General features: G+C 40.9%; 3 protein-coding genes across 3 annotated transcripts in view; 1 reads left to right on the top strand and 2 right to left on the bottom strand.

Moving 5' to 3' along the window:
* LOC111592980 overlaps positions 1-25,968 on the top strand; it is a 53,001-nt gene that overhangs the window by 12,399 nt on the left and 14,634 nt on the right. The gene's annotated exons all lie outside the window — the stretch shown is intronic.
* LOC111592982 (protein nullo) lies at positions 10,481-11,227 on the bottom strand. The gene has a single exon (XM_023305479.2). It carries the CDS (start codon positions 11,180-11,182, stop codon positions 10,487-10,489), a length of 696 nt encoding a protein of 231 aa, XP_023161247.1. The 5' UTR covers positions 11,183-11,227; the 3' UTR covers positions 10,481-10,486.
* LOC111592981 lies at positions 23,937-25,176 on the bottom strand. The gene has a single exon (XM_023305477.2). The coding sequence runs from the start codon at positions 25,104-25,106 to the stop codon at positions 24,333-24,335; it is 774 nt and encodes a 257-aa protein (XP_023161245.1). The 5' UTR covers positions 25,107-25,176; the 3' UTR covers positions 23,937-24,332.

Below are 25,968 nucleotides of genomic sequence, written 5' to 3'. Positions count from 1 at the left end.
CATCAATGCGTATTAGATAAATGCGAAACGACGTGTTAAAGGCCAACGTTGCTGGCTGTGTCCGTGTGCGTGTAGATTCTGTGTTTGTTTATTTGAGTTATGCATATCAAGTTGTAAACTAAACATGCCACTTGTCATGCCGCCGTATCCACACGGAACTTGGCCTCTAATTTGCATATATATATTAGGCTTCCAGTTGCCCCAGACAGTCAACGGCTAAGCAAATTACAAGGCATAAAGTCAAAAGTGGCCTTATAATTATGGGCGCACGCACACACACGGAGCGAGTGTGAGGAGAATTGTTGTCGTTGTTGTTGCCAGCTTTAATACATGCTTTGAAATCAATTTCTGGCGATAAGCGATAAGCGATAAGACGGCAAACAAACAACGCGCAAACCTTTTGCACAATGCCCGACTCGGCATAAAGGACAGACACAAAAGCCGCGCACAAAAGGATAAAAGGGCATACAGTCTAAACAGACATAGACTCCCCCCTCAGCCAAGCCCCAATTGGGTCAAGCGTAAGATCCCAACAAAAAAGTAGATATATAAATATATACCTATTAACAAAAATATAAAAAAACCGCAAGGTCCACAGTTAAGGCTTATCAACAAACGCACTTTTATGTGCCTTCTTTGGGCTATGTCGAAATTCTCATCGTTTCGACAAGGAACTCATTGATGTGGCTATATCCGATAGATAGTTCAGAAATCGTCAATTAAAATTTGAAATAATTTCGCCCTCTTACTGAGTAATTATTTAATTACATATGAAATGATTGTACTGTACATATATATACATATATATATATATATATATATATATATATCAATATATATATGCATACATGCTTGATTTGGTGTCCAAAGATGATTTAGCTCGAAAGTAATATATTTTTTGTATCGATGGAAGTCTATTTGGAGTTTCTATTGCTTCGATTTGTGCAAATCGGTTGGGTTTGGTGACTCGGCCGGAGGCTTGGCTCCATTCTGGTTCTTCGCATTGGCCGGCGACTGCTCCCTCAGTGTGATCGTGGCCAATTGGCGCAGGGGTATCACCTCGCCGGCAACATTTGGATACAGCTGCTGCTGCTGTCCAATTGTCCAGCCCAGCTTGACCAGCTGCTGCTGCAGCTCCTCCTGCGTGCGGTGCGACATGCCGCGTGCCCAAGCTCAATTGAACGAATATAAGAGTTTAAAATAATGTTAAAAAAATTATGAAAGTGATTTCGTTTCAATTTTGTTTGCACTTTATTATTTACTCTTTCTGCAAAATATAACTATGGACGCGCTCATTTACATCAATGTTTGCAAAGTTGTGTTCTGTTCGAATGCTGTTAAAATAAAGGTTTTTCTAACCTCAACAAAACCGAATTCAAGTTGACATAAGCCTGACGTCAGGGCAAAGTTGATCAAAATTAAATGCTAACATATATATCCATATATATCTATATATATCTGTATCTGTGCCTATATCTATATCTAAATCTATATCTATATCTATATCTATATCTATATCTATATCTATATCTATATCTATATCTATATCTATATCTATATCTATATCTATATCTATATCTATATCAATATCTATATCTATATGTCAGCAACTGCTTGCAGTGAGAGCATTTCCCAGTCAACTTGGGTGTTCTCTCTCATTGTCTTGCTCCCTCTCTTTTTCCGTCCTTCTCTTGCCAAGAATTGTCTTTTAAGCGTATTCGCATTGCCCGCTTTGAGCTAACGCAAAAGAAATCATAAAATTAAATATGCGTAGCATACTTTTTGGGGCTGCGGCTGCTGCTGTGGGCTGCAATTGACTTGGGCAGACAATCAAAACAAGGAGAGTGAAAGCAGGCTGGGGCAACTGGCAAGTGGCAATTGGCAAGTGTGGCAGAGAAAGAAAGCCCCCCCATAAAAAGGGCTGCGGTAGACTGAGCGAAATGTGAGACCTATGAAATGGTTATGAGGCCAGTTTCATGAATGCGGCTTCGATTTGCAACGCTTAGTTGCACGCATTTTGACTGCGTGGAGGCAGGATTGCAGAGTAAGGCGGACGGCTAGGGCTTTGGGATTTTGACCTGCTGTGCTTTTCTTTTCTTTCGTTTCATTTGCTTTCTTTTGCGGCTGTTGTTCTTATTGTTGTTGTCGCTGTTGCTTCATTTGATGGCTGCAATTATGGCGTCATTTACATTTCGCCTTGGAGTAGAATGATAGCCTCGGCACAGCCCCAGTGCCCGCCAACCATTGCTTGGCCAGCATTTTGCAGCTGTTGTTACATTGTTTTCTTAATATACCCTGTAGCTGACTCTCAAAAGTGGGCATATTCGTTGCTTACGGAATGAAGAGCTGAGCTAGACCCCAAATATATCCGTTACTCTGCCTGCCCTTTGCAAACTTTTATATATCCGCCTTCTGTCCTCTGTCGCTTTATGAAAAATATCGATAAATATCGATTTTGATGCATATTTATATAATTGATGAGGCAGACTAATCAAGGTACATGAATTACTGATGAAAATAGTGAGTAATACATAATTGTCTTGTAGTACATCCCCTTACATAGATATATGTGCTTGTACAGGGTATCTGCCAGTCCGTCACATTCAATATAACAGCTAATATCCATTTGGAGACTTAGGTTAACAATTAATATTGAATATTTATTAGGTTCTCTTCTCACCGCCTACAGGGTATATGTCAGTCGAGCATAGCCCATCCATGCCCTGTTCTTCATTCTTTTTTCTGTTCTCCTCAACTATATTGTTATTGCTATTGTTATTTCAATGCCACTTTGCTCGTCGAAGCGCGCTGCTAAGTATGCTACACATTTGCTTTCAATTTTCTTTGTTTTTTTCCTTTTCAACGGGCGTAACTGAGGCGGGGGCGTGTCTTAACACTTATACAGCTGTGTCTGTGCGTGACAGCTTTCAGCAAGCTGCAATAGCTTTTAAAAGATGACAAAATTAGTGAACTGTTATCTATGACAGCAGCCACTTCTGCCACATCAGAGCCGTAACATTTTGGACAAATATTGAACTACTATATCTATATATATAGCTGAAGCTCTCTCTCTAAAAAATGTATAGCTATTTACTGAAATACTTGACTCGTGCGACGTCTTAGACTGAGAATCTCTTAAATCGTTTTTGGCCATCATCTGACAACGGCAAAGCTAACGAAAATTAATGTTTGCAAAGTTAGCAAGCAGCAAGAAAAGTTAAGCATAAATCCGATCAAAAAATTAAATTTCGAATAAAATTATGAAAAAGATTCAAACTTTTTTGAGCAACTCGAGGAAATTGAATCTAAGGAATTTGGTTTCACATACAATTGCAATGCACATCTAAATCGTTTTTTTTTCTTTTTCAAGAACTTCGAATGCGTCTTTCAGTATATTAAATGAGGCAATTTATGGGTGTGTGTCTGTGTGTGTGTGTGTTTGTTGGTATGTGTTTGTGTCCCCTAATTCGTGTCCTTGCTCAATTTTATGGCCTGGGGGTTGGGGACTGTCTGCTGTAATTTAGCATGCCCTTTCATTATCATTTACTTGTGTCCGCTTCTTTCGTTTTTTTTTGCTTCTCTCTACTGTTTTATGCTTTTTCTTCTTGTTTTTTATTTGTTGGCTTTTTAATTGGCACTTACGCTTTGGCTTATGTACAAGCCCCCCGCCTAGGCAGCTCGCGCGGCTGCCTAATTTATTTTTCGGCAAATGCCTTTTATCCTTTTGTCATTTAGTATGACACCGCTGCCACCCCTGGACCTCGCGCCCCATTTGCTCTCGAACGAGATTCAACTAATTGCGTAACGCATACGCCCCGTGCGCCTTAAGTGAGATTTGCTGCAAGACTGCAGAGCAAAAGACTTTGGCAATAATTTAAGCATGGGCTGCCACTCTCTTACCTTACATCTGCTGCTGATGCTGCTTGCTGTGCTCTTGGGCCTGACTTCTTGGCTGGTCTTCCAATTTATTGTGCGTGTCCATGCGGCATTTTATTATCTCAATTTGGCGCTGCCAGCTGAAATCCAGCGGGATTTGTGGAATGATTTAGTGTTGTATACATTGTCATTAAAATTTAATTAAGCGCCAACTTCATATGAATCAAATAGAGACTGCGTGTGTGAAAGAGCGGGAGAGAGAGAGAGAGAGAGACAGACAGAGCGAGGCGGACATAAAGTGCGTCAAGAAAGTAACGCACAGGCAAGAATCTAATTTACTTTTGTGAGTGTGCATACAAAGCAGACTGTAATAATTTATGACATGATGAACTTATTTCTGTCAACCCACACACACACACACACACACATACACTCAGATTGTCGCGCATGCAAATGATTTGTTTGCAACAATTTTCTACATATGCCAAGTTGGGCCAACGGAAAGCGCAAAAATCTTCATAATAACAAACATCAAGTAACAAAGCTTCAAATTGAGGCTAACACAGCTGGTAGTTACCCTGTAAAAGTAGTGCAAATTAGATTTACTAATATTTAATATAGCAAATTACTAATATTTTGCTGTTAACATCATTGCCGAAGCTGTAGATATTAATCAACTGCTCATCTATATTGTAAGCCGTTATTGTAAGCTGTTATTATGGTAAGCAGCTGTTCAGATTTCAATTGATTACAGCTTTATGTTAACACACTGTTAAGTTTTATTGCTGCCTCTGGGTTTCGTAGTCTTCACTTAACATTATGTTATTGTTAAACAGCTGTTAACATTTCATTCAGAAGCCTTTGCTACATGTTGTCTCCTCTATGCTCTGGTAATCTGGTGATAAAAAAGGAGGAACTTTGCCAATTGATACGCTATCATAAATATCCGTTAACACTTAACTGTTATACAATTATATGTTGTTACCTAAAAATAAATTGTACCGTTAAAGCAAGGAATGTTATGCCCAGCAGTGGCAGGTGTTATTGCTTTAACATGTTTGACCCTGAGTCTACTCATGGATGCAGCTGATTTATTGCATTTCCACGAACAGAAATCCAATTAGAATGCTACGAAGAAATATTTCAGCTGAACTTCGAGCCGACATGAGTTCCTGGTAACCTTCTCTCTCCCTCTCTCTCGTTCTGCCTGCCTCTCCTGCTATGCCTATCTCTTCGACGCTACCAAATACAAATCAAAATGTAAAGAGATGAAATTGGATTGCCTGCTGGGACGCATGGCGAAATACCCCACGAATAATGACGATGCCGATGAGTATAGCTGTAATAGCAAGTTGTTGGATGCTGCGCGATGATGATGAGCAAGGGCAGCTGAGAAGGGTTGGGAAGGCTGGCAAGGTAGAGGCATAAAGATTGTTACCATATTGCTATCATTTGCACACAATCAGCGCCAGCGTGAACAGACGCGAATGACTCACCGGCAGCATGGTTGGATGGGTGGGGATGAACATGGGAGTAGAAAGGAAAGAAGAAGGGAACGGGGGAGTGAGTGGAGTTGGCCGTGTTGCATGTGGCAGGAGGTGTATGTGGCAAGTGAAGCGGCCGCCGGCGGAAGCGTCAAAGGGAAATAAAACGATTTCATCGCGTTGCCAACGATAGCGGCTGCGACTGACGTTGCCAACCACAAACCGGCATAAGGAAACCGAGGAGAATAGCGGCGAAAGTGGGGAGTGTTGCTGGAGCAGAGGGTATCCGACTGCTATCAAAGGCGTTGTCAGCGACGCAAATTGTGGATAAATTGGAAAATAAATTTTAATAAATAGCACTAAATCACATTTCGCACGCTAAAGAGAAAATACAACTATGTGCAGGTGTATGGGTCCACTTCTCTCTCGCTATCCGTCTACCTGTGTCTCTGCTTCTTAACTACAAATCAAATCACTTGTTAATGCTCCATTAAAGCCTTGCATGACTGCGTATTTCTAACAAATACACCCTTTATTTGCGTTGTGCATGCAAACACACTCACAACCACCCACAGCCCCGCCCCCAAACGCTACGCACACCTGTCGCCCCAGTAAGCCTGGTGTATACCTATCAATTAAGTTCATTCTAGACGACTGCGCAATGCTCTGTCGAAGATAATTGTTATTGATAATTGCTTGGCTCAATCTTGAGCTTGAAGGGCGAGAACAACTGACATTCAAACAGCCTTTATAGGAAACCAGAAAAAGTAAATCTAGTCTTAATATTTACATTATATCATCATATCATCATATCATCATATCATCATATCATCATATCATCATATCATCATATCATCATATCATCATATCATCATATCATCATATCATCATATCATCATATCATCATATCATCATATCATCATATCATCATATCATCATATCATCATATCATCATATCATCATATCATCATATCATATCATCATATCATCATATCATCATATCATCATATCATCATATCATCATATCATCATATCATCATATCATCATATCATCATATCATCATATCATCATATCATATCATCATATCATCATATCATCATATCATCATATCATCATATCATCATATCATATCACTTATATACCCGTTTTCAGAGAGTAAAAGCCAAAGTATACAAACCAAAACTCCAAATAGTCGAATGATTAAGTTTTGAGGCTTTAAAAATAGACCTTGGAGCAGCAGCCAGACAGGGGGAACTTCATAGAGAAACTGCCTAAAATGAGCATGAATATACGGAGAGGAGGAACCAGCAAAGAGATAGAGCGGGACCGTGTCTCGCGACCCACTTAACATGCGTGAAATGTGGCGACTCGCATAAACTGACAAATTTATTTGATTAGCCGAAATTGCGCCTGCCTCGGCGCCTGCACGTATGCAATCATTTATGTTGCCCTTAATAGCCTCCGTTCGTTCTCCTCTGCCGCCCATCAAGCACTGGGTAATTGCCATTACGATATGAAAGAAGAGCCGAGAGGCGGCTCTGATTCATTGCGACTCGCCTTTTGGCCTCGGCCTCAGCCTCAGCCTCAGCCTCAGCCTCAGCCTCAGCCTCAGCCTCAGCCTCAGCCTTAGCCTCAGCTTCAGCCTTAGCCTCGATTGCAGTGAGCGGCATTAAGTCTGCGCCCAAAATTGAAAAGTATTCGCCGGCTGTTTGTCTTGCTTTGCTCTGCTTCTCATGTCGTCATATTATCTCTCTTTCTCTCGCGCTTTCAGCCTTGTTTGCATTTGACTCTTGTTGGCTAAGTCGAGCAGCTTTATTCTGTTCTGCCTACTGTTTTTGCTGTTTGTTGTCTTCTTGTCACGCGCATACTCTACATTACAATTTGACTATAAGCCCAGAGAGTAACATTAGACATTGTCATAGACTCGAGCTTAGAACCGTCTACCAGCAGGAAGCCCTAAAGCTTCGCTTCACAATAGAATTCTTTTGGCACGGGCATATTCCAGCCTATGTATATGAGCACGAACTGTTATTAGGACATTCAATATTCGTATTTACTGCATTTGGCTATGCTTGCATGTTTCTTATTAGCCGTTGTGCGACATTTGGCTAACACGCATTACTCATACGCCGCATGTTGCATGCTAAAATTGTCTGTCTGCCTCTTTGTCTCTTTCGGTTTCTTTTTTGTTGTTGTGGCTTAGTTCTTCCGCTTTCTGTTTTGCTGCAGACATTTGCTTATAATTGCCGATTAGTTTTCATTTGTTGACTTTGTTTGCACGTGACGCGCCCTTCGCCTTTGGCTATCGATTGAAGCCACAGGCCCTGGCCAAGTGGACAATATCTAAATGGTCTGTTAGTCGCCCAGCTTAGCCACAACGATTTCAATGTATGTCGCTGGCTGTTTCGGTAGTCGCTGCGATTTGAATAGCCTCAGCAACAATACTCAACAGCCCCATTGATTGAGTTCATTTGCCCCCCTCTCCCTCGCTCTCTATGTATTTATCTCTATCTCTGTGAACTTGTGCCAATTTTTGTGGTCAGCTTTGCGGTTCGTTCAACTTGTTGTCATCTATTTTTTGTGGTTTTTTCTTTTTTTTTTTGCATTTGCCTCATGTCTGTCGGGGCGCCACAAGTGCCACAAATATTTCATTGCGGCATTTGCATTATGTGGCGCGTCGTCTCTGGCATTTCGTTTGCCACTAGCCAGCCTCATTAATCTTTTGCTAACAATTCCACTTTTCGCTGCCCTCTTTGGGCACAGCAGACATCAGCGCACATTAAATTTAATTTTTTTGCCTAATGAATGAATTTCGCCTTGCGCTTCTTCTGCTGCCACATCAAATCGGAATCTAGAGAAAACAAAACTTGTCAAAATAAACGAAGAGACACGTCATTAAAGCCAATCGGTAGACGCCGTGAAATTGACTGATTGAAATGTCCGCCGGTGATAGATAAAGATGAATGGAGAAGCACAAATTGCGAGAGTAGTCTGAACAGTTTCCGAACTTAAACATGGGAAAGTTACTTAAATTAGTATTAAATTTTAATCGTAACGGATTTCGTTATTGACTAGAGAACTTTGCTAACTGCCCTCGTATACATATAAAGTAGATACATATATATTTTTCTTCTTCTTTTTATTAGCATCTCTGTCTCACTATTTATCTCTCTCTCTGTCTTTCAATGTATCTTCTCTGTATGCTATAAGTCTTTCTCTCTGTCTCTCTCTTTTTTCGTGCATCTAGTTCTTTTCCCAGGTTTTTCTATCCAAGCCTCACTCATAGTCTCTCTCTTTCTCTTTTTTCAATCTCTCCCATTCTATGCATATTTTTAGGCACTGCACTCTATCTCGCTTTAACTACCTGGCTATACCTTTATCTGCCTGCATACATCTCACTAATATCTCATTATACCCTTATGCTTAAGTCCGTTATGCTTATATTTAAATAACTGTAGCTCGCCCTATGCCATGTTGCCTGTATCCATCTGTCTCTTTCTCTTAACCCGACTCTTTTACCTGCTTAGCTATGATGGTAGCTCGTCTTCTATTTGAGGTATATCTGTATATCCCATATATTTGCCTGACTTCTTGCACTCTTGCTCTGATGCAACGCAGATTCTCATACAACTCTATCCTTGAGCTTTCTCTCCCTTTTTTTCTTTATTTCGCTCATTCGTAAACGTTTAACTGACAAATGCCATTATTCAGCGCCTACGTACTTCTATTACAGTGTATACTGTATTGCTCTGACTAATTGCTAAGCCACAAAAGATCTCAAAATCATGCTGCTCTCCCTTTCTCTCTTTTGCGCCTTCGTTTTTGCTCTCGTTCTTTTGGCTGTTGCATTTTTGGCTGCATTTTGGCTTAGGTTTTGTTAGCATTTTCTTGTTTTATTTATGTTTTGCTTGCAAGTTGGCAGCGAATTCATTGACTCTGATTAATTGCCAGTGGCATTTGCCAGTGACCCTGCCCCCATTTAGGGACGTTGGCTGCCTGAGCTCTCCAAATAATAGCTGGCTGCACAAATGTTACCCAATTACTGTTCCATTTATACTAAAAAGCAGATTTGTCTTCATGCATCACAGAATTTCTACTCATTTCGTATATCTATTTCCGATTTATGAATTGAATATGAACCATATTAAAGAATAAAGGCAATTCCATTCACATATCGAATGAAAGTATTGCGATTGATTGACTTCTTTACTTAAGCTATCGAACCTTGATCGGGCAACGTTTAAAAGAATAAAGCATTTGTATAACTGCAAGTGTATATATTTCAATGAACTGATTGATTGACTGATTGACTAAATGCAATTTATTTGCTCTGACATCAGATATTGATTTGATTGATGGATGAATTCATTGATTGAGTAAACAACTATTTTATGAAATTGAACTGCTTAATTTCGATGTTTCTATATGAAGTAAGAGCGTTGGCTTCATTAGTATTTGATTGACTGTGCTGTGATGTATTCCATTTAGCATTGGAGTTGTGAATTCTAATTTTTATAATTCTATTTTACCAATCACAATTACTTGACTGAAATGCTTACCTACTACTACTACTGAACTGATTGATTGACTATAAATAATATGATTGAATGTGATTTTTACTAGTACTGAAATGATCTTTGCCTAGGTATGCTGCCTCTCTTTTTATCTTACGTGAATCTCATGTTCAATGGGTATAATTATTGATTGATTGATTGATTGACTACAGAGCTCAGAGTGCTGTCATGAACTTTGCTTATTTGAACTGTGAATATCTTGAACTACAAGTGAAGTCTTTAACCCAAGATTGATTGCATGAACTGACAACACTGAACTGTCATGCTAATGACATTCTAAAGCCTTTGATTGACTGATTGATTGAGTGCAGAAATCGCACTTCTATGTTGTTCAACTCTCTTCAGCTCCCTCATTTCAGTTCAAATGATTTTCAGCTAGTAATAATTGACTCTGATTGACTGATTGATTGTTTTTTCGGTTTTCTCCATTTATTTCAGATTGAATTTCATTCAAATTGTCCTTAGACTAACTTAAGTAAAATATATTAAAAGCTATCACATTAGGGATTCCATTTGTCAACTCCCACTCTCTGTCTCTCTTGCTTTGTTCTTCAAATGCGTCGCTCGTTGCGCCGTGCATAGTGAAAGGCGCCGTAGTACTCCTCCAGATCACGTAGCTCTCGCTCCAGCTGCTCCTCGAGCTTGGCCTGGTCGGCCTTTTGGCGCGTGGACAGACGACGCACGCTGCTCTGGCCGCTGCTGCCGGGCAAACGGAAGCTAAGACGACGTTTCACTTTGCAGTCATCGTAGAGAGGCACCGGCTGAGTTTCCTCCATCAGCTTGTGCTGTTCGGCCAACGTGCAGCGACGTACGTCCGTGTGCGAGGGAAAGCCTCGAGGCGTTGTCTGTCCCGAGAGCGCTTCGCTAATGTCATGGACTTTGGGCAGCAGTCGCTTGCTTTCAGCATGCTCGAACATGCATTTCCACTGAGCGTAGTTGTTGTCCGCCAGCGTTGTCGTCGGCTTCTGCTGTTTCCTCTTCTTCTTCTGCAGCTGCTGCTTGCTGGGCGTCAGTAGTGTGCTGCAGCTGCCAAAGGAGGAGCATCTAGGCATGGGCCGCAGCAGTGCTGTGCGTGCTCCACAGCCACGCTGAAAGGCGCAGCGACGCTTCTTGGTCAAATTGCGCTGCAGCTGGGCCACCAGTTGGCTCCACTGTGAACGTGCCGACAGGCAGCAGCCCATTTGACTGGGCGTCGTATCGCCATAGCTGCTTACTTTGCTATTGCAGTCGGAGTGTGTGCTGCCCATGATCGTCTGAGGTTGGATTGAATATGCTCTTGCTTGCTTGGCTGCCGTGTGGCTACTGTTTGCCCAGCTAGCAGCGGCTCGGCTATTTAAGCGTCTGGCGCTGCCCTGGCTCTACCTGGGCGCCCTACAATCAGGTAATCCCTCAACGAGCAGGTACGCCAAATGCGAAAATCGAAAATTGAAAATCTTATTGCTGGCTGCCATAAAAGCTAAACGCGCTTTGCATCCATTTATGACGCCTCATTAAATTTGGGTTTTGCGTAAATCTGTTAGTTTTCTTTTGGCTTTGGCTGTCATAAATGCGACCCTTCTGCAGTGCCATGCACACGTGTGCCGGCCTTGGCAAATGGCCTGTCATTTGGCACATTTGGCCCGAGTCGCAGGCCGAAGCCGTTGGCGCCACTTAAAAATACATAAAAATAATGAATTGCACAATTGCACTACGAGTAGCTGCCCCATTAAGAGGCTACCAACTCCCGTTACTCATAGCTGTTGCAACGAATGAGCCTCTCCTCGCTCTTTCTCTTTCTCTTTCTCCTTCTGTGTGTGCCACGTCTTCATGTTTCGTTTCTGGCTTTGTCTGTCAATCAGCAATAAACGTGGCTTTCGCGTGTCAGCAAGGCTCCTCGATGCGCCTGCCTTACTTACTCACGTTTTCGTATATACTGCTTTTATATTCTGCTCGCCTCACTCGTATAGTGAGCCCTTTTTAATTAACATCTGTATACTTATATTAAACATTCATATATTTAATTCAGTTTGAACTAAATACACTTCAAGCTAAGCAGAGTCGTGTCAAGTTTGTTAGCTGGGCTAACTGATCAGAGCTATAAATTAATAGAGCTGTGATTTACTAGCAGCCCAATATAGCCTTCGCTACTCATGTGATGTTGCTCTGAACGATTTCAATTGAGTAGTCTCTAGCTTCTGCAGCTGGGACTTGGCCAAGGGACAAAATATTCATTTCTAATAGCTGACGCCTTCATTGCGCAATTCCTTGAAATAAGCGATTTGGAGTATGAGCGTATTTTCACTAATTTCTAGAGAATACCTCATGATTTCCACATGCAATTTACAGTCCGATTTAAGCTGCTTGCAACATTCCAAGAGCTTTTCGTCACATAAGTTTTCTCTCGCTCCCCAACTATAAATTCGAGTTGCCCTTCAAAATAGACTAGATTTCAAATATTTTATACAATTGTATTTGCATTTGCTTGTACTAACTTTAATAACTTTAATAATATTCCGAGTCTGATTTAATGCTCAGCAATCAGTGCTCAGGACCCATAGACGGCGATTCGGTGATTCTCTGGTGAGTCAGACTAATTGGATTTGTTGTTGTTGGCTCTGCTTGAAATGCAAGTGCTTCATAATTAGCTGCCAGATGAAACGCAACTGGCTTGCAGTGCTGCCATTTGTGGCAAGTGTTCGCTTCGTCTTCACTCGGCTCGCTCACATGTGTGAGGGGCATGTGTGAAACTGTTGAGCTGTAGCCAGCTGCGTGTGGGGCAGTGTGGCAAATGTCAACATCATTCAACTAGCCGCAGACTGATGGAGACCAGGCACAGAACCAGCTGCGAATACATTTGCAAATTCCAACAAAGAAGTGCCCCCAAAACAAAAAATGAAAGCAAAACAAAAACCACAGAAATTAAAATAAAATGCAAACAAAATTCTGCAACGAAAACTCGGACTCGGCTAAGAGTTTTGCCCAATTTTAGACTGATATTTGCCAAGTTAACATCAAGTTTTGTTATAGTTAAATTTAAGTATGTAGAAAATAAAGTAATCAACGTTATTTTAGTTATTTTAAAAAGTTTAATTAGTTTAAAATAATTATTAAATAAAATTAACATTTCAATCAAATTTTCAAAATATTCATTTAAATTTGTATATAAATAAATTGAATGAAATGAAAATTTTCCAGATATACAAATTAATATTAATTTTTAATTTTTTATTATTTATATATGAGTAAATTAAATTAAATGCTTAAAATATTAAAATTACAAAATTTCAAATGCTTTCGAGTATCTTTTAGAGTATCTAACCAACGTCCTCTAGAGAATAGTTGGCTAAATGACGTGGAAAACAACAAACGTTGCTGTTGCAGCTGACAGTGACGAGCTGCTGTGGTTAGTGCATATTAGTGTTGGACAACGACAGGGGAAAAATGCGGCGAATTGCAAACAATTTGTCAACTTTTGAATGTCATGTGAAATCGTTTCATGTTTAACAAGAGCAGGACGCGTGTGTCGTTATATGAACGATGTTAGTGTTGGTAAAAGACATTTTGTTTAGCGCGTGAGTGTGGAAAAATATTGCAATGATATCGATAGGGATAAATAGACATTGAAATGAATAAGCTTCAAGAGCTCAGAAATATAGAAAAATTAGATATAAATAATGTTGTTATTGCTAGGAGTATAGCTAAGTCTTTCCAGATAGCCACGGATCTTAAGATCTTAATGATCATATAAGGTACAAAATGCTAGACTATATATTAGCTATATATTTTTTAACTAAAGACATATCGTTTATGTTATGGGTGTATTAGTTAGAATATAAAACTTGATGAGACAGATATATGAAGCTGTTGAAAAATCATGAGTAGATTTCAAATATTTTTTATTTTGTACACATTTTATATTGGCTGTTGCCTTCACATCGTATCAATTCCAGCTTAAAGATCGAAACAATTCAATTAAAGCCTCATGCCACATATGTACATGCATGCACTTTGGCACTGCCACCAACTTTGTACTTAATAATTGAGTTGCATGTGGCGTGTGGCATGCGGCATGCGGCATGTGGCATGTTGCACGTTTCATGTTAAACATGGCACATTTAATGCAACATTGCTTGCCCATTGGCTGCTCTGTCGATGCCAATTATTATTATTATGTTTTGACAATTTTCCCTGAACATTTTTCGCCGCCACAATTTTCTAATTGATTTCCCGCTCAAAATATGAGACGAACCGCCAGCCCACCCCCACGTCAGGCAGCGTCACGCCCACACAATTGTTTTACACGGCTGCAAAAAAGTTTTTCAATTAAAGTCGAGTGTTTCAGTCAGGTTGGGGGGAGATGGACTCTCTGGACTGTGGACTCTGTGGATGGGACTATTTCAGATGGCAAACAAAGGTACGACAAAACCAACAACGGCAACAGAAGGTGGCACCTTCTGCCTTTACATTACTTTGGCTTGCTTCCAGACTGAGCTCAACAGCGTCGCCTGTGACTCACTTCTAAAGATATATATCTGTACACTCTACACTCTACACTCTACACTCTACACACACGTCTACACTCTACACTACACTCTACACTCTACACTCTACACTCTACACCTACACTCTACACTCTACATCTACACACACTCACAGACACGTCTACACCGCACACACACACACTCTAGACACTCTACACGCGACACGCGACACGCACACGCGACACTCGACACGACACACACGCCACTCTACACTACACTCTACACTCTACACTCTACACTCTACACTCTACACTCTACACTCTACACTCTACACTCTACACTCTACACTCTACACTCTACACTCTACACTCTACACTCTACACTCTACACTCTACACTCTACACTCTACACTCTACACTCTACACTCTACACTCTACACTCTACACTCTACACTCTACACTCTACACTCTACACTCTACACTCTACACTCTACACTCTACACTCTACACTCTACACTCTACACTCTACACTCTACACTCTACACTCTACACTCTACACTCTACACTCTACACTCTACACTCTACACTCTACACTCTACACTCTACACTCTACACTCTACACTCTACACTCTACACTCTACACTCTACACTCTACACTCTACACTCTACACTCTACACTCTACACTCTACACTCTACACTCTACACTCTACACTCTACACTCTACACTCTACACTCTACACTCTACACTCTACACTCTACACTCTACACTCTACACTCTACACTCTACACTCTACACTCTACACTCTACACTCTACACTCTACACTCTATACTCTACACTGGAACTGAATTGGAAGGATGTGTAATGGAATAAAGTACCGAGACAGCAGCCATGTCAACTAGTTTATGGCTGTGGTGGTTTCTGTTGGTTTATGGTCAGGCTCTGGCTTCGGGCCAGGCCAACATATGTAGATGCCATAAAAAAGAGGCCATGAAAATTGTTTATTATGAGCGCGAGTTCATTTTTTAACCCTTTAACTGTTTACACCCGCCACAAACCTCGCGCAAACCCTTTCATTCCTTTTTTCCAGCCAGTTGCTGCTTAACAGCAAAAAACGCATCAATTGCCGGCTGACGTTCCGGGAATACTAACGGTTTCAAGTGCGCTAACTCTCTCTATCTCTTTCCCCCTCGCTCTTCTGCTCTTTCTTTAGCCTTTAACCTCTGACCCCAGCTGGGCGCGGGCTATGCAAAAAATTCAAGTTTATTGATGCGCTGCAGTTTTTCATGCGCAACAAATGGCAAAAAGAAAAAAAAACAGTTGACACTCTATCTATTTGTGGATAACTGAGTGTGCGAGTGTTTGTGTGTGTGTGTGTGTGGGCCAAATATGTTGGCTCCCTTGTTAAGCCAGGCCACACAAAAGGTTCTGCTGTTTGCGGCAAGCACAAAGCTGACAAAGCGAATTTGCCAAGTTTTAGATTATATACCCTGTAACCATTGAATAGCAGCAGCAGGGCGTTTCAGCATATGAAGTCTCTGCTATCTGTTTATCTAACTCATTTTAACTTAACACAATAGACTCTTAGATTCGAGGATTCCAAGGTATCTGCCTAGTCGAAAGTGTTGCGAAATTAGCCCAAAACATTTTTAGTTTCGATTTGCCACAGGCCACAAGGCGAATTGCGATAAGGTATGCAATATCAAAGTTTTTGTGGGTTCTGCTGTCGGACAGAGCAGGTGCACAGACACTTAACAGCCAGAGCCAGTCAGGTATGGGCCATGCCCCAGAGAGTCAAGTGTCCCCTGAAAATGTACAAAACAAGTTTCGTAGTCAAAGTTTAAACGCACGCTGTTAAACTTCGAAACAGTTGCAAAAGCAAATGCCAAAAGATTTACAAAGTAATTTAAAATATATATAAAGAAAAAACCAAAAACAATAAATAAAGTAAGAAATTGGCAAATACAATTTATGGGATGGTTTTTGGCTTCAACATGTGTGTTTTTTTTGGAGATTTGTAGAATGAGAGCTATGCTAATTGTAGAGTCTTTCAGCTTCTCACAGAATTCTCAACTTGTTTACGCTTCAAGTTCATTTGCCATACCCTGTGCATTGCTACCCCTTTATTTAGCCAGAATTTAATGGGAAATGCTTCATTTGAAGGTCTCCTTTGAAAGTTTTCGTAGCTCATCAACCCACTTTTTGCACGTGCTCTACCTCAATCATTTGCTCTTGACATAGTTAGCTGCTCCTTTTAATAATGATAAGTGGAAGCTGATAACAAAGTTTACAAAACAAAGTCAAGTGTAAGCAAAAGTTAATAATGCCCACACGCAGGCACACGCACACGCATAGGGCGAGTGGGAGAGGGAGAGAAACCGCTTCTCCTTGAGATTGGCCGCAAATCTTTTCGGCCAGCCACAGATAACAAAAGCCAAACATGCCAAAAGGCATCTTCATAATAAACTTCCATACAGCACACACTATATATATTATATATATATATATATATATATATGCGTGGCACATATAATGTGGGTTTGTTTTCTCTGTGTCAGGGTTAAGGACAAAACTGCTGCACGCATCAATCGCAATCAATCAATTTGTTGGCAAACAAACAACCGACAGAAAAAATCAAGTCAATGGGAAAAAAGCCACTGGCTTAAGTTAACAGCATCTAATGTGATTTTGACACACTCGCTTACATATAACAACAACAACAACGAACACAATCACATGAACGAAGACTAACTGCTTTGACCAGTTAATACACTGAGCGAAAAAGTATTTTATGTTACAGTTTTTTGGCTGAAATTTAAAAAATATATTGTATATTTATGCCTATAATTTCTCATGGAAATAGGAAGATAAAATAGTAAGATAATATAATATATAAGCTGCTGGAAGATATATTTACGCCATCTCCATTCGGCATCGATTTTATACATTAGTAGTTCAAAAGTCATACTACAGCTGTCAATAATACGCAGCAGATGGTGCATTTCCCATAGATAGTTGTAGAACATAGATATATATAGTTATATAAGCTTGTCTAACTTAGCTTGTAGTTCACATTTAAAGTAATTCTTAACCCTTTTTGTTACTCTACGAATTGCCATCGAGTTTCTACAGGGATAGATTCGTATATAAGAGAAGGAATGCTATATAAATGTATCTACTATAAATGTATCTACGTATCTGTTCAGCAAACTCTGAAAAATGCTGTTGAATAACCCAAGGTCCAACCTCTGAAAAAGATCGAAGATATACTCTCTGACTATATAGAGTCGATGTTCCTCTATAGCTCTGGCTCACATTGATTCGCTAAACAAATATCTTTTTCGTCTCACAAACATATCTCTCAACAATCTTTGTCTTTAATTAGCTTTTGCAACTATTCCAACTCAAGGAGCCATCATTTTCTTTTCGTTTCTTTTGCTTTTCAGTGTGGCTTTTTTTTCAGTATTTTTTGTGTATTTTTCATAATTGAATTTGATTAAACAGAAAACGTTTCGGTTTCTGGGTTTACTTTACTTTCATATTTTGTTTTTTTGCTCTTTGGTTTGTTTGGTTTTTTGCTTAGGAACCTCCAATCAACGTCGGAGCCCGGCCCACCCTGGGCCAATGTTTACACGCATCAAGTTCCAGGTCTGCATTTCGGATTTTGCTTAGTCGTTGCTCGCTCTCTCTCACATCCACTCTCTGAATTTTTTCAACTTGGCCAGCAGCAGGAAGAGGCAACGAGGCAATGGAACGGCAGGGCTTTAAGATGGGCCATAAATTCATCAGGGCGCTAAATGGCTTTGTGATGGTGGAAGAGATGGAGTGTGAGAGGCTTAGGGAAAATAGTGACAGCTACCACACAGCTGCATATAAAACCGCAACATGAGCCATGATTCTGGCAAGGATTACGAGCAAAACGCCTTGCGATGAGCGAATTAAACTGAAACCCCGCGACGTTTTTCCATAAAATTCCAAGTGCTATAAACCGCACGCACGCACACACACACACACACACAATGTGTATTTCAATGCGTGTGTGTATTTGACTGGTTAATCTGTGGCTTTGGCTCAGCTGCGGTTATCATTGGCCCAGCCCAAATCCCGAATACTGAATCCCGAATCCCGGCCAGAACTCGCACAAAACTCGCGCTGCGCACGCGACAAATTCAAGTGGGATTTGTCGCCTAAATCCCAGACTCAACTCGAGTGTTGCATTTAGTAATTAGAGCAGCTTATGCTTATACCCATCATATATATCTCTCTCTCTCTTTATAAATATATATATATATATATCCTTTATAAAGATAATTCAAACAGCTAATTCCCGCCCAAGCCCTGGGCTTAAGCTTTGTGACAGCTCAAAAACTAGTTTTCTACTTTGTGGCCTGGCTCAATTGATTGTTCTGACATGGCCTAAATCAGCCTCCATCTCACTCTCGCTCTCTGCTATCTGCTATTTGCTCAAGTGTCGCAGCACTTTTTCTCCGCTCGCTCTTTGTGCTGTGCCCGCGAGCTACCATTAGAGTGCCTGAATTATGCATGGGCCCTGCTAATAGATTGCTGACCTGCCTTCGTGTCCATCTTGCCCCTGTTGGCCGCGCAGCGAAAGAGCTGAGTCTAACTCTTCAGCTTGGACTGCGACATATCCTAACCTATGCATGTTATTATATATTTATGTGCAGCGCCTTGCACTCGCTCCACTTTTCCAATATTACTCGAGTGAAACTATTTTCATTCCGAACTGAAAGTCGTTTATATCAAAGTTTCGTATTTCACTAACCACACACCAAATCTGAGTACTCTAGCCCGTGTTGTCCCTGAGTTCCTATGGGCTGGAAGGCATACGTAAGTCTACATATAATGATACAAAAATATCTCTAACAGTTATCATCTTTAGTGTTAGCCTTACAGCCACTCTCTCGCTGTCTCTCCCTCCCTTAAATAGACTAGCTCTCATATGCATGCATTCTAAAGGGTATCTGCAGTATGAATTACCCTATATATTAATTTGGCATTATTTTTACATATTTTTATTTTTAATTCCATACATAATTCATAATTAATTGACACTCATTTATATGCATAAAATTTTTTCGAAATTATTTGGTTTTTTCTTCGTTTTTTATTAAAATTATTTAATTTTGTATTTATGAGATTTTTGCATAAAACACAAAGAACCGTTAATAATATCAAACGACCCCCTATGGGATGTTAACATACAATTTATGCTAGTCCCCGTTCTCGAGCCCATTGACCAGGACTGTTTCATACCCCTTCACCATAACAACGCTGCCCTCTGCCCCTCGACCTTTTATTCAATTTCATTTGAGCGCATTTTTCGCATAAATTCCATAGAAAATAGCTCTATTCACTATTTATTACTGGCCATACTGTTATGTTAACCCCTCGACACCCACACACCCACACACAGACAAACTTTCCCCTTGCGCTTGCCCTTTGATCGAACAATGAAAGGCCTCGAGCCTAGGGTCCAGTTTGTGTTGTTGCTTTTATCGCTCAATTCGAACCCAGAAAGTTAATAATTCTATATTATTTTTATGTGCGTGTCCATGAGACTACACACTTATATACACATATACACACATATATAAGTATATATATATTTATTATATATATATAGTAAAACTTTTGTCACATAAAGAACTTGCCAGCCTCGTGGCAAAAAGTTGCGCCGTCTGCACATAAAATTATTAAATTGTGCGTTTCGCATCTGTAAATTCTTTCATATTAGCAACTGCTACAACTGCCACGCCCACCCACCCAGCAGGAAAAACGATAATGGCTTGGGCCAGTGGGTGCAAAAAGTTTGTTTTAATTTTTCTTTATTTTTGCAATAATCAAGGCGTGTCCTCGACTCGAGTTGCTCTGCTGCGGGGGCTTTGTCTGCGTCACAGGTGCAAATGTGCTGCAATTGTCTACATGAAACCGGGAGGCGTGCGGACGGAGCCTGCTGTGTGGGCGTAATCAGGCGGCATGCGCTGTCATTTGGTAAAGCACTCAGCCTGCGTTTTGACAATGAGCAAAAGTGCATGACATACAGACACGATTAGCACAGTATACACTGAGCCAAACAGGTGTCTGAGAGGAGAAAATAATGTACTGAAAGGTACAGTGCGGAGAGTATATACTGTTATATGCATATAGATATATATATATATATATCTATATATATATATCCATATTTATATATAAAAATCTGATTAACTGATTGATTGATGATTGATTAATTGATGAACAGCTTAGAGCTCATTTGCTTAAAAGCTTACCTTTCTAGTCGAAAATATATAAAGTTTCTAGAGCTATCGGAACTTAGACATTTGATTGATGAATGATTGATGTAATAGGAGTGAGTGAAAAACAGGCTCAAATATTCGAAATATTAAGTAAAAATTGATTTTGCAGCTTACTTCTGCCAATAAGCTGATATTTAAGAGAGGAGCTTCAAAATTAGTTACCTGATTGATGAGTGATTGACGAAGAGTGAATAGCCCAAACGGCAAGTGAAGAGAACCTAGCTATGATCTTGCGAAAGTCGTGTTAATTGATTGCACTAAGTGCCACATTCTTTTCGCTCAGTGTCTGCACATACGACTCAAATTGCTGCTGAACTCGCGCCCTAACCTCAAAACGCGACTTTCCACCTGAATGGCCTACCGCTGCACGGCTCGGATTCGACTGTCCAACTGACTGACTGATTGACTGATTGAACAATTGTGGGGCACACAATTATGGCTAACACTGTCACGTCATTAAAAATGCTAACGGCTCGCAATGTCAGGGCTGCACTTGTGCAAGACGCCTGCTTGAGGCGAGGGCATAGGCGGAGCCGGAAGGGGGGTAAGACTATATTGGTAACTTGTCAATTGTTAGGTTGGCTAACCAAGGCAGTCTGTCAGCATTGGCCCCTCGATGACGATAACGATGGCGATGACAATGATGAGGCCAAGAAGCCAACGTCTGGACACGGGCAGCCGCCCGCCCCCCTACCCCGTCCCCCTTAGACACTTCACAGGTCTAACGTCTGGCTACTGGCTGAAGGACAGTAGGGCAGACGGGTAGACGGGCAGATCAGTGTGAAGGTCGGGGCTAAGAGCTAGCTAAAATCAATATTACTCGCTTTAAATTATGAACAATCCAGCGAATTGTCGTCCGGCTGCTTATTACTGTGGCAAGTTTGACGAAGAAACTATGAAAATATTTTGAAACATTTGTTGGCAAACTTTTGTGGTCACGTCTCACATAATACCCTGCATAATCACTTATGTCACGACACACGAAAATGAATCCATTATAATGATATATGTGATATATTTGATATATATATATATATATATATATAGATCTGTGTGTAAATAGCTGCTTTGTTTATTAGGTATTTCGATTGTTCAATGCGAGCTGAGCAATTCGTGTTTCCACTCTGCGACGACTGGGTACAACTGCTGTTAATTATTGTGGCCGAGTTTATATATATATATAGAAATTGTTGAATCAGACATTCATATCACTCAGTGGCCATACCCATGGTCAAAGCAGTGCGCATTCCTTTCTTCAAACATTCACGATTTATTTAGAGATTCAATAGAAAACCTTTTTTCAGCTGTGTAAGCCATATTTGAATATATATAGTTCAGTCCATATATATATAGGTCTGATTCTAAGCCAAGTTGAAAATCTTTTGTAGTTAACACAAATTTATTTATATAAATAAAATCTGTTCTGGTAATTGCTTATAAGTTTTAGACTTTTCTTCAACATTAGCTTGCATTAAGGGTATTCCCGTCTTGTTTAGCTTTTGCAACACCAATTGAATATAAAGTTTCATCAAAATGCAGTTAAATGCTGCATTTTTGATGTCCCAACAGCTTCGCTCTGTGTTGTGGCAATTGATTGAGAAACTTACGTTTAGGTTGCATGTTGCACGTGGCAAGTTAATATGTTGCACTAATCATTTCCGTATTGCCTTCAATTTCAATTTTTGATTTTTTGATTGCTCCACAAAGACAGCCAAATAATAGTTCACTAATGGAGCTGGCGGGGCAGGAGCAGGAGCAGGAGGCGGAGCCACTGGGAGGGTGCGTGTCTGGAACCAGCTGACCAATGGTAAAAATCAATGCGCATTATGAATAACGCCCCCGCACACCAACACAGGAGAGTGGTATGCAGTGTAATGCAATGTAAGGCCAACCACATGGCGTATGCGCAATATTCACAGTTTAAATTTATAATTTGTGCTATAATTAATTGGACCAAATTGAAAAAAACGCAAAAGGACATCCAATTAAGGCAACAACCACAAATAAGCCACAAAAGCAACAACAAAAAATTATTTTTTTGTAAAAGAGTGAAATATGCAGGAAAAAAATTCAGGAAATTGCATCTGGAAAGAACAAACTAATGAATTAAGGGAGAATATATGAGAGAGAGAGAGGGAGGGAGAGAAATATTGTTAACATATATTAATAAGCAGATATATGGACAGGGAAACTGTGAAATGGAGAGAGAGAAAGGAACAGGAAATATAAGAGAATGTAGCGAGAGAGAGTGAAAGAGAGAGAATAACTAAGCAAGAAAATAGACAGAAAGATAACTGGCTATAGAGAGATTGAAACCAGAGAGAGAGAGAGAGAGAGATTGAAGAAAGAGACAGCTGATAAAGTGAAGATAGAGAATGAAAAGGAATTAAAAGCATATAGAGAAAAACTGAAAGAGAGAGGGAAAAAGAAGCAGGCATAGAAGGAACAGACAGAAAGAGAGGCAGAACGAGAGAAATAGAGAGTAAAAAAGGCGAGAGAGAAAGGGAGAGAGAAGTAGCAAAAGACTAAAGGAGACAGAAAAATGAAGAGAAAAAAAGAGACAGAATAGATAGAGCAAAGGATTGCAAGCTAGAAAGAGACAATGTGAGAAGGGCAGAGAAGCCAAAAGGGATTAAGATTACGATTGGCCTATGCCAAACGCTCACTTTAAATAATAAATAACCAATAAAGAAAGAGTCGAGAAATGATGAAGTGCAAAAGGAATGCAAAACAATTCATGAACCAATCGTGAATAACATAAAATGCCAACTGAAAAAGTGGGTTAACAAAAACTTTGAATCGCGCACAAAATCATCACGCAATAATTTAGCTTTTCCTGCTCGAACAATGGGTCTTTTTGGGCTTTCCAGCATCAGCCAAGTTGGCGAAAACTTGGCCAAGCGGCAAAGACGCAATGCAAGTGACCTCTGCGAACAGTTTGAGCAGCTGCTGCGGCTGCTGCTGCTGCTGCTGTTATTGTTGTCAGCTTCCATTTGTTTGCTTTGGCTAATTAAGAAGGCCCACAAGAGCCAGAGGGGCGTGGCAGCGCCTTTAATAAACTGAAAATTGAAAAGTGCTGGCCAAAAATTCCATATTTTAAATATTTAATTCGATTTGTTTATTCAGTTAATTAATAAATTCGTCTCGATTTTAAATACATAATTAAAATTCAATTTTATTATTTGGGAGAAGAAAAAAAATTGATTTAAATTAAATTTTCGTCTTGGGACTAAACACAAAAAAAATATTGAGCAATATTTAAGAGTAGTTAGATATTTTGCTAGGCAATTGTCGTGGATGCTTTCGGCATAGCTATTTACATAGGAATATATATGTACAGAGTGTGATTGAGCGATTGATTGAGTTGTTTTTGCTTGATTGACAACTATTTTCAAAATGTTGCACTGATCAACTGAGCTATTGCTTGCTTTGTTGCTTGTCTAACTGTTGAACAGTTTGTCTTCTACTGCATTGATTGACTGCTTGATTGATCGACTGACTGGCAACCTGTTGCCAGCAGCCAGCAATCGATCAATGGATTGGCGTGTTGACAACTGCAACGACTCCGTGCCAAGCGGAGCCTGTTCAGTTGTCCCTGTAGCCACCTGCTCCTGCTCCTGCTCACAGATCTGTGCTGATGGTATGCGTCAGATGCTGTCGCTGCTCCATTGGATAGTTGTCCTCATAGATGGACGCATTCGTGTCCACTTTGAAACGCTTGGCCGCACTCTCCATCTCGCCATCGAGGTCGGTGAAGGCGGGAAAGCCGACGGGACAGAAGTGTCCGGCAATTGCCTCCGGTATGTGGCTAACATTGTGCAGCATGTGTGCCGGGGTGCTCTGTAAGTAGTTGCGCCACTTGTGATAGGAGCGCGAGTTTATATCGAAGGTGACATCGCGTCGCTGACAGGTGGGCGACGAGGTCTTCGGCATGATGCGCTGTGCGTGCTGCATCATATACATCTCCCATTCCAAATTGCCAACGCCTGGCGACATATCCAAGTTGTCGGAGCTCGAGTTGCTTTGGTTGGCCAGCTCCATGTCCTGGGTGCGACGCAACTGCTGCTTTGTGGGCGTCGATGCTGCGCTGCTGCACGTATAATAGCCGCAAGAGCGCTCCAATTCCTTTTCCACTTCGGCCAAAGGCTGCTCGGCGAAGTCATCGCAAATGGGGCGCGTTTGACTGCGACTCCAAATGCTGCGATTGCTGCCACCCAGGCCGCTGCTGTTGGTGCTGCCACAACTGTTGCTGGTGCACTTGCTATTGCTGTTGCTGTTGCTATTGCTGTTGGTGTTGCTGCCACAGCTGCTGCTGCGACTACGCTTGGAGGCATAAACGGTGCCATTCAAACTGCGTTCCGTATCCGTCTTTAGACTGCTCGCACAGCAACCCATCTTTGATTGATTCGAGTATATAGTTTATCTTAGAGACTGCACTGCAAATAGTACTTCGCGCTGCGCTGCGTTAACGTCAACTGTTTGGCCAAATAGCGCGACAGCTGGCTCTTATATAGCTAGCTGCCTGCCATTGAGTGTGCAGGTAGCCCTCGCCGCTCGTTGCGAATTTCCCGGAATTGTTTTTGGTCGAAGACGCTTTACCTGATCGATCGCAGTTGGGCCGTATTTTTGGCTAATCCGTCGGGTTTTATGGCACGGCCCAAAAGCACATCCCGTATGTTTCGGCTTAAGATAATATACACACATCAGTTCTACCTGCTTAATGTCCTTGATGGTCCTTGTCGCAGGGATTTCGCTTGATGGATTTTCAATTTCGTAAATCTTTTGGATTTTTCATAAGCTCGCGAAAAACTCAGCACATTCGGCCAACCCTTTTCTCGCGATTGCCCAAAAACGTTTACACAATTTATCCAGTCAGAAATCAAAGCAATTCGATGGATATACGCATATAGACATCGAAAGGAAGAAGGTGAGCGCGTCTTCTGGCTGCAGCTGACCTCGTGCTGTGACCATAATTCGATTTGAATTCTTGGTCGGCGCTGCGACTGCGCCTAACCTTGGCCCATTGCGTTTTGTGGGCCTTTGTTGTGCAAACGCCGTTGACGCCGGTGCAGCCATGGACGGACAATGGGAGGCGCAGACAACAGAAGTATACAACAGCTGCACGACGACTCGATCTGCATTTTATTGAGAGAGTTTTCGCTTTCCATCCGAGCACATTTCACATGAAGTCTTGTGAATGGAGTCGTTCGCCTTCGTCTTTGGCCAGAACTACTTATGACTGAGTCGACTCCTGCTG

This window comes from Drosophila hydei, unplaced genomic scaffold (genome assembly GCF_003285905.1).
Source record: "Drosophila hydei strain 15085-1641.00,03,60 unplaced genomic scaffold, DhydRS2 tig00000090-arrow-arrow-pilon, whole genome shotgun sequence".
Lineage (NCBI taxonomy): Eukaryota > Metazoa > Arthropoda > Insecta > Diptera > Drosophilidae > Drosophila > Drosophila hydei.
The sequence above is the reverse complement of the archived record's forward strand: the minus strand, read 5'-3'. Positions and strand labels throughout refer to the sequence as shown.